The sequence below is a fragment of the Biomphalaria glabrata genome, chromosome 11, assembly GCF_947242115.1.
Source record: "Biomphalaria glabrata chromosome 11, xgBioGlab47.1, whole genome shotgun sequence".
Lineage (NCBI taxonomy): Eukaryota > Metazoa > Mollusca > Gastropoda > Planorbidae > Biomphalaria > Biomphalaria glabrata.
The window spans coordinates 16116516-16134443 of record NC_074721.1 but is presented as its reverse complement, the minus strand read 5'-3'; the positions used below and the strand labels follow the sequence as shown (position 1 = coordinate 16134443).

Here is a 17928-nt window from a genome sequence, read left to right as displayed (position 1 = left end):
CCCCGAATGTGAATTCAGTTTCGAGAAACATTTTTTTTTTAATAGCTTTTGTAAAAGCAGCACGGTAACCTTCTCCCATGTAGCCGCCCCCTCCCCCACTGAATGTCCACCAAGTAATTAGACCGCACTGAGCAGTCTATAAGTAGGAAAGTTGTGCTCAACAAAAAACAAACAAAACAAAAGAAAATATTAAATACGGTATAAATTATTCATGCTTCATTATTTGATGTCAACGAATCATAACTACTTTAACAATTTTTAGATTTAAACGTGACAGACGGACAAACGGGCCACACAAAATGTCTTGAGTTTTTTTGTTGTTTTTTTTACTTAGGCTGAAAACATATGGTGTAACAACATTATTCTCTTAACGCATTAAAGACACAATAAAACTAACGATCGACCTAAAAGTTGTGATTTGTATGGTCACAGATAAGGTTCTATCATAAATTGTTCAGGAATATGCCAGTGTGGTGTAGATAGTTAGTTACCCCCCTTGGTTTAGGAAATAAAATACTAGTTGCAATGTTTCTGTATGATTTTTCGGATTGACACCAATTAATACTCCTCTTCAGTTCAGCCTTGATGTACGTATACATATCATCATGTTCATATATCTCTGTACAAAGTCAGAGCAATCAAGCCTACAGTTAAATGTATTTCTGTATTTCCGGTAGCTACATTTGAATCTTACTTTTTAAATCTGAGAACAATTGAGTAGAGCCTCGCCTAGCGATGATGTCTCTCGCGACATGATCAAGGAAGTAAAATCATTTGAATGTATCTGGGTTTTTAAAAATCATTCTAAAAAAAGAAATCTTCACCGAAAGTAGAGTAGGACAGCCGACAAAGTGTTTAAATTACTGTGAGGAAGTCTTAAGGGATAGCATTTCAATGTGCGTGATAGACACTAGATGTTGATGGTATAACTTCACCTAAAGGTTTCTTCTAAGGACGCTGCCGTTTTCATGTGATAATGCAAGGTTCTATTTATTCCAGCGAGCAGGCATATTTTCATGTAATGAACAGTATTAAATGCAAACAGGTCAATGAGTCTAAATCGAGCTACTCTGATCAATTTGATGACAAACTTCATTTCAATACGTTGTTAGGCTCAAGTGGATCTAGAAGATCTGAAATAGAAATGTCATCACCAGTGTCAGACTCTCACTTCTATTCAGGGGACAGACAGCCTAACAGATTGGACCATCATGAGACAGAGAACAGAAGCTCAGTGAATTCTGGAAGGAAACATTGTCGCAACAGATTGGATTCATTTCAACCTTCGCTTGGATGCCGTGATGAAACTTTACGAGATACAGGCAGTCTTAGTGCTCAAGACACCGAGAATTTGAGTGCCAGAGAACGACTGGAGAATTCTTGCCAGACTCAAGATTTTATCAATGAGTTTGTTGAAGATTGTTGCAGCTTGCGTTCTCTCAGCAAAGGAAACGTCTCGAGGGAAACACAAAAGGACAGAGCCGCCAACGAAAATGCCAAAGTGAGATGGAAATCTCCGGTAATCGATGTTGTTGAGAAACCTGAAAGTCGCCATACTAAACTCACTCCAAGCAGCGACTATCATTATGACTTTAGGAAAGGATTAAATTCAAACTGTCCAGAGGGTATGGCGTCACAAGGCTTTGACACAGGAAGCACGTTAGGTAAAGAATATTCGTCTGACTTGCCCTCTTCTACATCGGCTCAAGAAGCATTGTCGGAAATTTTCGATTCTTTTCAATCGATCCCGCCTTCATTAGTGTCGTCTGATCCAGAGTCAATGAAAGTGGAAAATTCCTCAAATTCGCAAAAACATTTCCAGCTGTTAAGCGATACTGATCGTTTAAATGGTACCAAACTGGTTCATGGCGTTCAACTCTCCAACACGAACAGGAAAATAAAGGACAAGCCGCCATCAAATGTTCAAAATAAAGACTTGAAAGAAAATTCCGAAGAAATGCCGGTGAGGACGCCAAGATATATTTTATCTTGTAGAAGGTACATGCTGCAAGCTTCACAAGGTGGATCTGGAAAGTTGGTGAGCGAGAAGGGTGTGGAGAGTATTCAGAATAAAACGGTGTCCTGTATTCAGCCCAGTGACGTATTACAAAGTAGTGGTAAGTACTATGTGAATAAAATAATAAGGAATCCATATAGTCCATTTATTTACAAAGCATATATCAACTCACTCTCGTTGTCTGTCTGTCTCACATTTCGAACACATTATTCGTCCCATTTTCGTTGTCAGATCAAGATGAAACTCTGCACAATTGTTTATTGACCCTAACAACAAACAAAATCAATCAAAATAAATCAACCAATTAGTTAATGAAATAGTGATAATTAATTCATTTTGTTTGATATCGAAAAGGGATATAAATCTCACAGTATAGAGAAAATTTCTGTACATCTAGAGTTTTAACCTTATATGATATTTTTTTTTAAAGTATTAAATTTTTTTACTTGCTTTTCTTTTACATGCGATCAATTCTGTACGTTTCTTCTCTAGGGCTTTATGTGATAGGGTTAGTTCCCTTCCAAATGAAGAGGATTACTTATTTTTTTTTTTTTTAGAAATGAAGAAAATGGGGTAAATAGCTTTATGAATATATTTATTATAAGATTAAACATTGTAAAAATTGTAAAAATGTTTCTGGCTAATAAAGCTAGGTTTGATATATTTGCTACTTCGTAAGGCTTCAGTTTTTTACATTTCAACATGTCAGAGATACAAAGTTTACTGTGTACTTTTTATCTGTCCACTACTTTCTTTCTCGGTAGTTCATTAAATGAGTCACATTTTCCTAAGAAGTTTTCTTTTTATTTCTTTGTTATGTTTCCACATAGGCGTGTAATAATGTAGCCCTCCAAACAGATTCACTTCTCGTCATCTAAACTAAAATGTCAAGTGCGGACTAAACGAAATCTTCCTCATCCATGCAAAAACAAAAATGAATAAATAACGTTTTCACAGAAATTATTGCAATTGGGGGGAGGGGGGAGTTAAAGCTATCGCTGAACAGGAATTCAAATCAAACTGACCTGATTTCACTAGCCACTGTGTTGAATACTATTCTAGAGATTGTGTTAAGAATAATAATCCCAAGCCTGACCTCTCTCTTCATTCTATAAACAAGAGAATAATTAAAAACAAAAATTAAACAGTTATATAAGGTAAAGAGCTGATCAATTATTTTCTTATTTCTCAATACTACAGGATGTATGCCTCATTTTTTATATCAAAAAAATAATTACCACAAATTAATTAACTAATTTTTTAAAATTGATATATGTGTTGTCATCGACAATACATAGTCCTTCAAAGTTTTAACCTTATCTCAACAGTTCAATACTCTCCACGATCTTGCCAAATAGACAATCATAAAGTGGGTTAACGTAAGTGTTTTAAAATAGGTCTAGTGCTACACTTGTCAATGATTATGCTCGTGTAATTACGGAAAACAGCTGTTGTGCTGTAGACTTGGTTTAAGTTTAAAGTATTAAAAATATTCAATTAGTATTAACACACATTGACTAATCTCGGCAATAGATACACATAAGTATTTATTTACAATATGACCTCGATTATAAGATTGTCTCCCCCTTTTCAATATAAAAACTTTAAGCCTGAAATAAAGTAAGACTTTGTCCTTTTTAATAAACTCCCTTTCATTCTCTAGTCTTCTGTTTAAAAGCATAATGTACCTCATTCACCAATCGTAAACAAACAACATTTTGCCACGTGGTTCTCTATATCTTCTATACAAATTACTCAATCCATAGAGGCTGTCACGTGGTACGTAATTTTCATTGTTTTAACAATATGCATGACTAAATGCATGACGCGTAGGACGTAATCATCTTTTTTGAAGTAACGTCTGTATCATATGAGATATAAGAAGATATTTCACGTGGCTAAATGTTGTTTGTCTACGATTGGTGAACGAGGTCTATTGTTCGCAAAACAAATGTGTGAGAAAACTTCCTGTTTACTTATTCCGTAAGACCTTGACGCTTACACTGCGTGTCAGTGCATTGTTGAAGCCTATCAATATTAATACAAGTCATAATAAAAAGACGAAGCGTTAAGATTGACAAAGACTTGAACAGTACAGAATTTAACGTGGGCTATAAACCTAGATGCAACCTGCATATTTTGTTACACACAAAACAAGTCAATTCATTATTGTTATCATAAAGCTTGAAATTCTGCTTCCTTTCACAAGAAAATTATGAAGAATCATCAAGAAATTATGGACTTATCAATGCTTAATGTTTGCCTAGAAAGAATTGAATTAAATTATTTTGTGATAGTAGGCTCACATCCTGTTAACAGACTGTCTTCTTCTCCATCTGCGACGCCTCCCGTGAAATGTGACAAAGAAAATGAAAAGACGAGATCCCGTCTCAGGAAATTGTTGTCCACATTTTTAAAATGTTATGTATGAGGAACGTTGCTTTGATTCGAAAAGAGGTGGCGGTAGGCCTGTCATAGAAAATGTGTGTAGAGTTGAAAGAACTAATGTGTTGAGCAGAAATAAACTAATATATTAAGTTGAAAGAACTAATGCGTGGAGATGAAAGAAGCAATGTGTTGATCTGAAAGAACTAATGTGTTGTGCTGAAATAACTAATGTTTACATCTGAAAGAGCTAATGTGTTGAGTTAAAAGGAATTAATGTATAAAGTTGAAAAAACTAATGTGTAAACCTGGGATAACTAATGTATTGGATTAAAATAAGTATTGTGTAGAGTTGAAAGAACTAATGTGTAGAGTTGAAAGGACTAATGTGTAGAGTTGAAAGAACTAATGTGTAGAGTTGAAAGAACTAATGTGTAGAGTTGAAAGGACTAATGTGTAGAGTTGAAAGGACTAATGTGTAGAGTTGAAAGGACTAATGTGTAGAACTGAAAGAACTCATTTGTTAGGTTGAAAGAACTAGTGTGATGAACTGAAAGAACTAATTTCCTCTTCACAGAAGTAAAGAGATATAAAAGATAACAAATCTGCTTGAAATAAAAATGTTAAAATCTAAAATTCCTATGACCTTGAACCTCAGATTCACAGTCATTGGCTTCCTGGTTTCTTCAAATGTTATCTTCTGTTTGAAGTTACCGTACCGTGACAAAAAAAAATTTTCTTTTAAAAGTATCAAGTTGATGTCAAATGGATTAATGTCAAGCATCCTTTGAAACAGAGTCGCGGGAGGAGCATGAGGAATTTCAGTTTCAAACTCTAGTTTTCGTCGCCTGTTTCTGAAACCAATGACTCGGTGTCATTTGACTGTTTCATTAACTAACCTTGAGAATGCAGACAGCCATAGCTTTATTGGAAATTGTTTCTCCTAAAATTAAGAAATGCTTGGACCTCAAAACTAGAACATAACAACTAGATAAAGAAAAAAATACATGTTGAAGAAAGATTGCCTACATAGATTGTCTTCTCCTTGTGAAAATGTAAGTAGTATTCAAACCAACAACTCGCAATGTAGGCTTGAGAGATACAAGGTGGTGAATATTGTTTGTTTCAGACTTACATTAAGGCGGCGACCTATAAAGGAGACTAATTCAGCTTACATCACCCCTTCAGTCAAATAAATTTCTTTTCCTTGATCGAGATACCAAAAAAAAAATTAATTAATTACCAATAGTTGATTAAGTAATTGGTGATTTTTTAAAAATCATTCTTGTATTATCAGGTAAAAAAAATAATTGTACTCAATTTCAGCTTTTACCAATATTGGGTGTGGGAGAAATAAGGTGTACAAACGTTTTACCTGACAGCGTGAGTTGATATAAACTTTGTATAAATAATTTGTTAATCTGAATGTAAAAACAAAAACCGTATGATTCCAGTTTTCAGATACAATTAAGTGTACTATAAAAGTTTAGGTACTAATATATATATATCATTATACGAAACTAGGCAAGTGTGTTCCACAATGTGTCCTATTTTTGTTTTCACGTTCTACGTATACAATGTTCTACGTATACAATGTTCTACGTATACAATGTTCTACGTATACAATGTTCTACGTATACAATGTTCTACGTATACAATGTTCTACGTATACAATGTTCTACGTATACAATGTTCTACGTATACAATGTTCTACGTATACAATGTTCTACGTATACAATGTTCTACGTATACAATGTTCTACGTATACAATGTTCTACGTATACAATGTTCTACGTATACAATGTTCTACGTATACAATGTTCTACGTATACAATGTTCTACGTATACAATGTTCTACGTATACAATGTTCTACGTATACAATGTTCTACGTATACAATGTTCTACGTATACAATGTTCTACGTATACAATGTTCTACGTATACAATGTTCTACGTATACAATGTTCTACGTATACAATGTTCTACGTATACAATGTTCTACGTATACAATGTTCTACGTATACAATGTTCTACGTATACAATGTTCTACGTATACAATGATGTTCTACGTATACAATGTCATGTTTTATTCTTGACTGTCTGTCGACATTACAACATGCATGTGCAGCGGATGGATGTGGTTGTCAGTTCGGTACCACTTTTCTAGGAGTAACGGTGATTAAAGCTGTTTCTAACTTAATACATTTTGTTCTCATTGATATTCCAGATGACAGTCCTAATGGTATCAAGCAACAACGTCTCGAGTCTTCCAGAACAGCCATCACATTTTTTCCTAAGCCAGCAGACGATCTCTTTTCTATATTCGGTAACATTAAAATTCTCTGAGTTTTGATATATGTATAAATAAATATATGCCCGACTAGATCCATCGGTTCCATCTATCTTCTGTAAAGTAAAGTGAAACAAAAAAGCTTTCTTCATTTTTGGTCCAGTTTTGAACTGTTTCCTCACAAAGAGGTTCTATAAAATAACTGTTTAGTATTACTGATACTCGTGCTTCGCTCAAATGAGATACTTGAGCCGCTATATTTTTGTGTAAAAACACTAGGTGCCGGTACTCAGTGATGGATTGCCTAACTGTTACCTACTCATACATTAACTAAAAACGTTGAAATACATGAAAAGAGAAAAGACATAATTTATCCCCATATTGAAAAAGGTGCCGGTAAGCCGTACTGGTGCGTACTGTCACAATAAAAGCACTGTTATATATATATATTCTAAACAACAATACATTTAATTACGCTCCTCTCCTCCACACATGGTTTTGGCCCCTGAATTCTATTATCTGTTAAATTGAAAACACAAAACACACATTGAAAATGTAGGACAATAAAATAAAACATGGAAAGATCCGATTGTTTATGACGTGTCTACAAACACCAGTTACCCACTCAATAGTTTCAATAAGTGCTTAAGAAAAAGACGGAAATATCCTCTTCTACCAAATATCCACTCAAAGCCACCTTTGTGAAAACGCATTGGGATAAATAAACAAATAAATGATATATCAGGGGAAATAGAGGTCATGTCACACAGAACACGGTGAGTAAGAACAGGGCACATTTTTGCATTTTCCCATGACCCCAAGAGAGAGAGAGAGTTAGGGATGAGTCATCGGGCTAACGATTCGTCTTTAAGTATATTATCCAGCTGGAAAGGCTTTCAATATTTTTGTGAAAAATTCATTGTTTAAATAAATGTTTACTAGTCCCGTTAATCCATTGTCAGAGTGTTGGTGTACCATGGGCGTAGCCAGGATTTTTTTTCCGGGGGGGGGGGGGATTGGGGGGGGGGATTTCCCCACCGTTTCCCCCCCCCCCCCCCCCCGCGGAAAACAATTATATATATATATTTATATATATGTGTGTGTGCGTACATAATTAATCTTTATTACATTTTGACCATTTCGGAAGACGTTTATTATGCCCTAGAATAGATTGTGCCTGGAATTAGTGGAAAATTTGTAGACGAGCACTATTTCTGGTATTGAAAGGCAACAAGATGCATATTCTGAGGTATCTACAGTATATTGCTATTAAAAAGTTTTATTTCAAAAACCTAATGTGCTATTTTTACTGATTTAGACCCTCTCGCGCCGTTCGGCGCATTTTCCAACCAGCTGTTTCCGCAACTCTTATTTTGCGTAATTCATTTTGTCGGAGAACATGTCCCGCAAAACCTCAAGCGACGCTCTGTCACAACCTTACTAAGGTTCGACTCCCAGTTCGGCATATGATTTCTTTGATTTAGACCCGATCTCTATAACTGACTCCTAAAATCTGTCTTAGCGATCTTTGTTGAGCCACATTTAGTGTTTTTCAATTTTGGCAGAAGACCATTCACACTTTATTAATGGAGCCCAAGCCACTGGTAGAAACTTGTAACCTTTTATTGACTACGCTCTTGGAATTACATGCCTGTATTTCGCTTTAGATTTTATATCGAAAAGGAAAGTTTTTTTTAGTAGAAATCACATAGTATGGTTTTAAACTAAAAAAATCTCTGTCTTTTTGTTTGTTTTTGAATTGTTTTGAATTTGGTGACTGTCTTTTGCTTTAAAATAATATTGTAGAGAGAGGTTTCCAACTCTAAACACTCTGTAGGGGAATTTTAAACTCAAAACCATCTGGAGGGGTTTTAAACTTTAAAGAAAAGGCCATCTGGAGGAGGGGGATTTGAACTCAAAACCCCCTTTGGCTACGCTCATTGCATTTTGAGTGCGTAATTTGCCTTTTTTTAATATTGAAGAGGTAGTTTTCAGCTTCAAACCCCGATGGCAGGGGAGTTTTAAACTCAAAACCCCTTTGGCTACGCTCATAGATTTTATAGTGTGTAATATGCTTTTTTTTTATATTGGAGAGAGGGTTTATCGTAAATTTTGGAAGGGGGGGGGGTTTAAAATCAAAATCTTCCTTAACTGTGCTGTTGGAATTTGGGGATTGTTGTTTGCATTTTTTTTTTGTTTTATAGAAGAGGGGGATTTCACTGCAAAAACATCTGGTAGGGGGTTTAAAACTCAAAAGCCCCTGGTAGGGGGTTTTAAACTCAAAACCCCCTGGTAGAGGTATTTGTATCTCAAAACCCCCTGATAGGTTTTTTTTAAATCTCCAAACCCACTGGTAGGGGGTTTTAAACTCAAAACCCCCTCGGCTGTGCTGTGGTAAGTGATGATTTAGTATTAAAATCTCACCTAAAATAAACAAAATGAAAGCAAAAATCAGTCACTTAATTCGTACCATATCAAAATGAGTTTTAAATACAGAGGCTGGGGAGGGAGAAATGTTGCACTAACTTCTGAAATTGCGGTGGCTGAGCGGTAAAACTCACGAAACGAAGGTCCCGGGTTCGAATCCAGGTGAAGACTGGTATTTTCATTTCGGGATCTTTGGGCGCCTCTCAGTCCACCCAGCTCTAATGGGTACCTGACATTAGTTGGGGAAAAGTAAAGGCGGTTGGTCGTTGTGCTGGCCACACGACACCCTCGTAAACCACAGGCCACAGAAACAGATGACCTTTACATCATCTGCCAAATAGACCACAAGGTCTGAAAGGGGAACTTTACTTTTACCAACTTCTGTGAGAGTGAACTTTTACTTACATTTCATCAACATAATTATTTATACTTGGCCTTTATAATATCGAGACAATGTGTTTATTTTTTACCTATGGGAAGAAATACGCGATACATTTTGACTTCTTTTTTTTTGTCTCTACTTTCACTTTCGTTTTCAACTCCCACTATTTATGGTGAAGTGTATGACACTAAGACAGTACTGTCGTTATTTGGGTTATGAAATGCCAGGTCGCTGTGTGTGTGTGTGTCCTTTGTTACAAGGTCCTTTTTTTTTTCTTCTAAACTGTCAGTGGCTTAACCAGGTTTGGAGAACGGTGCGCTAAAATGGGCATTAAAAAAATAAATTCTGTCGTTACGTTTGTTAACGTCATTTGACCTTTAAAGGAGACGGGGATGGGGGGGGGTGTCTGATTGAAAACGTTGTGTGAACAAAGGTGAGCTGAACATTAAAGAATGTCACGTCCAGAAACGTGTTCATGTATCTAAGGATGTGTAAAAGTTATTCTCTTCAACTTCCAATCAACAAAAAAATCTAAAAAAAAAAAAAAATAAATAAAACATTTGAGCTTTCACATCAGGTACTAAATCTCAATTGAAGCACTCCCTCATTTTAAAAAATATGCTTACTCCTTGTAACAACATTTGGATGGTACGATGTGTTGTTATGCCGGGGATTTTACTTGAATTCAATAGTTAGAAAAAATTACGATCTAGAATCACAATTAACGATTCTTTGATAAAACAAAACTCTGGAACTTTATTTAAATACAACGTAAGTACAGTTTATGTACAAATTACAAATCAATGAGCATGAAACATATTACAAAGGCTTTTCAAACAGAGCTCTTAGAAACCTGACTGTCTACTAGGACATTATTTTATCGACTGGCGTTACTTTCTTACTCCCCGCCAATTCTCTGGCGCTAACTCTTTTAAAAAAATGTCTTTGTTTAATTTCAAATCAACCAATAGATTTCAAACATACTAATTACGTCCCTTGGGTAAATCCTGACGTGCTGTCAAGTGTCTAAATTTGAGGGGTAAATCCCGAGGCTCATGTCGAGGGCTTATATTTCTTTTAAAAGTGAAATGTACCAACAATTCTATAATGTAATCTGTGACACTCCTGTACATATTAATGACATGAATGTACTCATGGGTAGTTGGAATCTGTTCTAGCTTTTTATTTCTTTCTACGAAAATAATTCGCGTTGGATTATTTTCTCTCTATCATACAAGTGTGTCGGAGTATCAAGGGTCAATTGTATATGAACGCTTTGTATTTCTAACTGGTGAATGATGTTATACAAATAAGAATTGTGTACAGGATTGGGAGTATGAAAGGCGTGGCTGCCCGCGTGACTAGCACCCTCGATACGCCTCAGTCAGTTCTACATAGTATCTTTCATCTTCCTGTACTATTCTTTCAGTATCTAGGTATTTTTTGAACAACACATTGGCCATGTTTTAATTGTAACCCCAACAAACGGACTCAACTCTTGTTTTCTCTTTGCTTATCTCGCATTCTTTATCTCTCACTATACACACACATATATTTTTTTTCTCCCTTTCCCTCTATTTCACGTTTTCTTTTTTCTCTTTCTCTCTCTTTCTCTTTCTCTTCCTGTTTCTCTTCCCTTTCTCTTTTTCTATTATTTCTCTTTCTTTCTCTCTCTTTTTCAATCTCTCACTGTCTCATTGTCTCACTTCTCTTTTTTTCGCTCTCTTTTTCCTTTCTCTCTCTTTTTCTTTCTTTTTTCTCTCTCTCTTCTTACTTTCTTTCTTTCTTACATTTGTGTATTAGCAGTTTACGTATTATGTCCACAGATGGACCAGGTCAATTCAAACAGAACTATGCAGCCTACTTGAGCTGTGCACCTGACGACTTGCCTCAGTTTGGTATGGCCTTCCATTCCATGTTGCAAGGATGGGGCTTCAAAATATTTTTACCTCCCAGGGACTTTGTGCTCAAAAGTTGTGATATTGATGACCTGTCCACAGCCCTGGAAGAGAGGTATGTCCACTATTTTTTTGGTTTCAATCGTTGGACCAACATTTACAACATTGCATCAAGAGTTTTTAATCTGAATGTTCAAAACGAAATCTATATGTTTGCTATGTTCCAATAATCCCTGTTGTACGGATGCAAGCTATAGGCAATAGTTGCTAATACCCAACCCTAACATCAGCTTCACAGTTTCTTTTGGAACGTAAACACGTAATAAGTCTTGAGCATGACCGAGACCAATCATTATAGATGGCCTATACAGTGACCTACAACGTGACCCTTGGACAGTTTAGACCAAGAGCTCGTTGCCACGTCAGAGAACCTGGCAACGAGCTATAAGTCTAAACTGCCCACAGGTTGTGACGTTGCAGGTCAGTGTTCAGGCCTTCTAAAACGAATGACCCACACGGCTCGCCAAAGAGTTTTCCCTTAACGATGTTCTCATTGAAATGTAATAGATATGCAGCAAGTCTTTTAGTTTTCAACAGGCCAAACGAAATCATTGCTGCGTGGTCTGACCTTGAACTTGTTTCACTTCGACGGCTACTACAATTACTACTACAATGGTCTAAATAACTTATAAGTAGCCGCGTAGATTAAACCAGGTGTGACTATATTTGACAGCTGAGTCTAGCTATCCCACCTTGACTTCTGCATCTCTGTTTTGGCGGGTATTCCTGTGGCTAAACTGCAGCTAAATCAGAACAACGCTTCACGGATAAACAAAACGAGACGCGATTCTGCTGCTGCTTTACTGCATTCTAAAATCGAATATACGATGGCTACAGTTTGTTGTCTTTACATGTATACAATGATATCTTCTCGTACCTTATCTTCAAAATCACTCCATATTTCCCGAGTCGTTCCCCTCAATGCTATTAAAGTTTTTACATCAACAACAATGGCTTGCACGCTATTTCAGTAGATGAAGCAAAGATTTGGATCTTGCTCGCCATTGACCTTAGGCAAACCTAATGCTTCTCTTCATTGAAGAACATTAAGACTTGTCTGCGGCGTAGCATTCGCTGCTATTTAGGTGAGAAGATTACTTCCTCCACCCCCTCTTTTTTTTTCTGAGCCGCGCTCTCTGTTGCCGAAAAAGTTATGTGGGGTAACTCTAGTCCAACTTGCAGAAATAAAATAGTTATATTTCCATGACTTTTTCATCGAGAATTGGGTAGCCGGCGTGCGTGGTGTACCGCATGGTTGGGCGACGAAGAGAATTATATATCTAGATTTTACAAGATTTTCGCTTAAATAGTATCGAAAGAAGTAATCGAGGTTCATTTTGTTCATAGATTCAGTGTAATGTTTACTACTAGTTTAGCTTAACAAGTCTGTTAAGATTGTTTGAATTGTGCGATTCTGTCTGGTGAAATTATTTATGTTGAATTAAAGTATTCGGAATTTAATTTAATGGAATCGTTGAGTTTAATATAGGGTCTTGTCCATTGGAGGACAAAGAATCGCAATAATTTATTAGTACAGCTGAAGAAAGACTAAGTCAAGGAAGACAAAACTTGACACTGAAAAATTACCTTAAAAAACTTGTAAGTTTCGTTTCCTTATAAGCTTTGATAGGTAAAGTTTTAACAGCATAAAACAACTCCAAAATAAAACATTAGGATGTTGAACAAGAAACATTTTTATTTTCAAAATCAATCCCTCGTTTACGTTCAAATAGAATTGGATAAGATCCGATTTGGTCGGAACGAATCTGTTCCGTATAAGATCTGATGAAAAGGATCGAGTGGTTTCGGATTTGATTACATCAGATTTGTCATTAGAAAAAGGGTAAGTACGAGACTCGAGCACAAGACAACCGCGTTATTATAGCAACACTCTATCTACCGCGTTATTATAGCAACACTCTATCTACCGCGTTATTATAGTAACACTCTATCTACTTCATCTACCCAACTATTTTATTACAAAATATTGTTTTCAGTTTGTTACCTTCTCATGCTTAACATTTGATACTAAAACGTGTAAAATAATTATTCACTATAAAGAATTAAAATATTTTAATGGAAACAAAACAAATTCAATTATCCTTAAACTCGGTTAGGTTTTCCAATAGAATCTTCTTATTTCTATTTCAGATGTAATGGTAAAATTATTGTAGTCCTATCTGTCAACTACGAAGCTTCAGAGGAATGTGCCTTTGTGACCTCCTTGGCCAGGGAATTGGACTTTGGCAAGTCTTTCTAGATGAATTAAAATCTAACCAGCATTTATGCAGCGACATTTTTTAATCAATCAAGATGCATAGGCATTAAAATGTTTGGTTTTAATAAATGTCTTCTTTCATAGATAAGATAATAACTTGTTCTATTTTCTTTTATTAAAAAAAAGTGAAGTTTCCCTTAGAGATCTTGCGATCTATGGGGCAGATGATGTAGATTTCATCTGTTTCTGTGGCCACGTTTAATAAGGGTGTCATGTGGCTAGGACAACAACCAACTGTCTTTACTCTTCCCCGGACGAGCCCCCAAAAAGTCAGTTCCTTTTCCTGGCTCCTCTAGGGGAATGATTAATAATAATAATAAAAATAGCTTTTATATAGCGCTTCCTATATGCTTATAGCATGCTCAGAGCGCTATGGTCCAATCACATTTTTGGACCAGTGAGGGGAGGGGGTATCCTGGAGAAGGTTTTCCGTGCAGGCTTAACTTTTATTGTTTCAACCTCTACAGATCTAGAAACTTTATTTCAATTAAATAAATAATCTCTAACGGTGGTAAAAAAAACACAAAACAACGCTTCACAAACATCAGCTCAAGAAGTTTAATACGCATTATCTCAGACACACTTGTACTCATGACGAACTAACGTTTTGTTCCCCCACAAGATAACCACTGACTAACTGACTACCAACTTCTCTGTCTCATACAAGGAAAACGAACACAGTAAAAACCATCAAGTGTTTACTGTTCACATTTATACTAATAGAAGCAAAGGGATATAACTCTTTCATATTAAAGTTTGGATTAAAAAAAAAATAATTCACGTAGTCATGCTTGCCCCTGACATCTTTTATCTGTGATTATAGTTAGTTATTGTATTATATTTTAACCCCCCCACCCCCAAAAAAATAAAAAAAAAGACAATAATGTAAGTATTTAATAGATTTAGAATAGGCATAATCTTTAATGGCCTCCACAGAAATAACACGATACTTTAGGATTACATTTTCCTTGTAATTTATTGTTTGTTCTCTCCATATTTCCGAACAGAATCACGGAAGAGAAACATCATTCTAGTACGTATAGACAAGGAAGTACAGGTACACACTGATCTCCAGGGACTGACTGTGATTCATTACGCGCAAGACTACAAGCATCAGTGCCTAAAACGAAATCTAATAGATGCGATAGCCGCCTAGCAAAGAAAATTTGAGCATTCCTTGGCGCTGGTGCTGGAGAGAGGTGCTAACAAGGCAGACGGTAGAGAGTTCCAGGGAGCATTGGCTGTTGACATCTTTTGTTGGTTTCTTTACAGAATGATTGAGAACCATTGTATCGTCTAATTTGTTGTCCCCCCTCATCAGTCTTCCTAGTTCCTGAGTATAGCCTCCAGCCACACCACTCAATGGTTGGACGTTCAACATGCTCTTATTGTGTATGCATTATTCTGATACATTTTCATAAAAGGTGACAAGGAATCAGTGACGTTAGGAGATGCAGGGACACAAATGGTGGTGATGCTTGTCAGTGACCCCCCCCCCCCCCTCCACATCTTGTTTTTGAAACCTTAATCTGCATATTTTTGCGCAGATGTATATTTTAATACAAGATTGCATTGGCAGTTTGCATTTGTCCACAACCTCCATAAAAGATTTCTTACCTTTTTTTCTTATTCGTATTTCGTATAATTCAGACCGAGCTATAACTGAGACCAAACTATAACTGACCCAAAAGCAGGGGCGGACTAGGTGTCAAAATCGGCCCGGGCATTTTTATAAAATTCGACCGAAAAATTCTAAATCATATGTTGGGCATCCAATTCTAGGTCTAACTGTCCTCAAAATCACCATAAGTTTGATAATGTAGCGATAGCTTTACGCAAGCCTAAAGTGAACTCTATTTATAAGAAATATAAGCCTTGTGTAGCATTTCAATCGCTACGTATGAAGGCCCTTTGATTAAAATAGTATTACATGGCAGAGTCTGTGGAAGATGATTTTTTTTTTAACACACGAAGCTTAGAGGGACTTCTTTATGGAGAATATTTTAAAACCTATAACAATTTGATAAGTGCCATAGTGGCATCCATGCCCTACCGGCCCATTTTTATACCGACCCACCGGGCATTTGCCCCAATTGCCCATATAGCAAGTCCGCCCCTGCCTAAAAGGAAACCACCTCGAGTCTTCCCTTCATTATATTGTAAATAATTTTCTCATTCCTTACTCTGAGGTTCACTCTTTGTAAAATGTAATCGAACTACTGCAGACGATGGCTTACAGCCTTACGCAGTTCAAATCATTACGACCACAGAGAAAGAAAAAAGTCTTATTTCAAGTTCTCCCAAACTCCCAATCCAGAGATCAATGGTAGTTGAATCATCTCATCGATTTCTATTATGATCTACTGTTGTAGGATTTCGTATTCTTTTTTTTTTAATTCAGTTTTTGTTGTTGTTATGAATCTCAAATGTTTTGTCAATTTTTTATTTATTATTGGGAAAAAAAAAAGAAACTAACTTTTTTTTCTCTTATTACTAATTTCTTGCTAGGCTACTTCTGCCCAGACTTACACGTGAACCTGTTCTCAAGGGAATATATCGTTGGCGCTAGACTACTGCTTAGCAATAACATAGGTATCTAACTCCCCCCCCCCAATCCCTTTATTTAAAAATGCCCCCCCACTTTGATGGTAAGTTATGTCATTCAGTTCAATTCATCTTAAATTCAAACGCCGCAACGTGTAACAAATTTAAAAAATGAGAACTCCACTATTGAGCCTGTGGTTTGTACTTTATTAAGAATCCCTGGTCTTTGTGAAGTTCCTTAAAAAATTAATAAACTTTAAGACCTCTTTATATATAAATATTTTAAAGTGCAAGGAACTTTTGATCAAAGACAATAAATATTATCAATATGATCAACTTTTCCTACTTGTTTCCATGGACATTTCCTCCAAAAAAAAAAACAACAAACATGACGGCAATTTATACCATTAACCCATAAACGTATACGCTTTCTTTTCTTGATATTATTAACTTTACTATTGTAAGTTACTATTATTATCAAACATAAAAACTATAAAATTAACACTAATAAATAAATTATTACATTTGACAATTAACTTTTCTTTTGTTCTTGATTCCAAAAAAAAAAATAAGCTTTTCATAAAGAAGTAAAGGACTAATAAAACTAGTTGACAATGCTGAAATGATTGCATTTTTATTATAAATACCTTATCGTTTGATATGAGAGTTTTCACTTTGCTACTTCCAGGGGCAATACGCATCTCTGTGTAGACGTTTGGCTATTCTTTCTGACCTCTAAGATCTCCCGGCATCTTCTGGTGGAGACCTGTTGTCCCGGGGTATTAACGAGAATAAATTATCGCCAAAAGAGATCTATAGAGAACCTCTTCTGCGTATGTTTGTGTAAATTACAGAATCGAACTATACTGTGTTGAAAGATTTGCTAAAGTGCTTTTGCTTATAAAGGATAGACTTAGGAGGCCCAATGAGGATATCACAAGGTTTTCTGAAATATGAATATTAGTAGCCTAATGGACGGCTCCATGGTTGATGGTTGTGTTTGCATTGAACAATGCCAGAATTGTGCAGAACAAAAGACTTACCCAACGCTTGATGATGACCGAATAAAGACCATGGTTGTTTGCACTGGGAAATTACAGAATGGTGCAGAAACTATGCTTCATCTACAACTTGATGAGAACTCAGTGACTTTCAGAGACATTGACTCTTAATTACTACATGTAATTATTATACGAATCAAGGTAACACTGCAGAGAAACCTAAAAGAAGGATTTATTAAGCTAGAACTACACATAAAACTGATTAAAGATACTTAGATAATAACACACTAAATCAATGTTGTGAGCACATTCTCATCTATACACAAGTAGCACATCAACAATTTCACCACACTATTGTCAATATTCAACTCTTTAATAGACAGAGTCAATTGTTAACTTAATGATTGGCACTGTTAACGTTTAACTCTTTCATTGACAGTGTCAACTTCAGTTCTTTGATTGACATAGTCAATATCTTATCCCTTAATTGGCAATGTCCATTTCTGTTTGATGAAGCTCAGAAGCTTGGCGAGGCTACAGGTCAAGCATTGGGTCACTTGTCAATGTTGGCCATGTCGTTTCGCATGATCTCTTCCGTAAAACTGTACTTAAAGTGAAGATATGCAGGCGTCAAGATAGACCATTC

At 35.9% G+C, this 17928-nt stretch overlaps 1 protein-coding gene across 2 annotated transcripts; it reads left to right on the top strand.

The window, feature by feature from the left end:
- The first annotated feature begins 490 nt into the window (after positions 1-490).
- Positions 491-16817, top strand: LOC106068864 (uncharacterized). Of its 2 annotated transcripts, XM_056004304.1 has the most exons (5): positions 496-2117; positions 6630-6728; positions 11328-11514; positions 13611-13705; positions 14745-16817. In XM_056004304.1, the coding sequence occupies exons 1-5, from the start codon at positions 977-979 to the stop codon at positions 14891-14893; spliced, it is 1671 nt and encodes a 556-aa protein (XP_055860279.1). In that variant the 5' UTR covers positions 496-976; the 3' UTR covers positions 14894-16817. The 2 variants fall into 2 exon arrangements, with proteins under 2 accessions (XP_055860280.1, XP_055860279.1); XM_056004305.1 differs by lacking the exon at positions 6630-6728 and having other exon boundaries at positions 491-2117.
- Positions 16818-17928: the final 1111 nt, after the last annotated feature.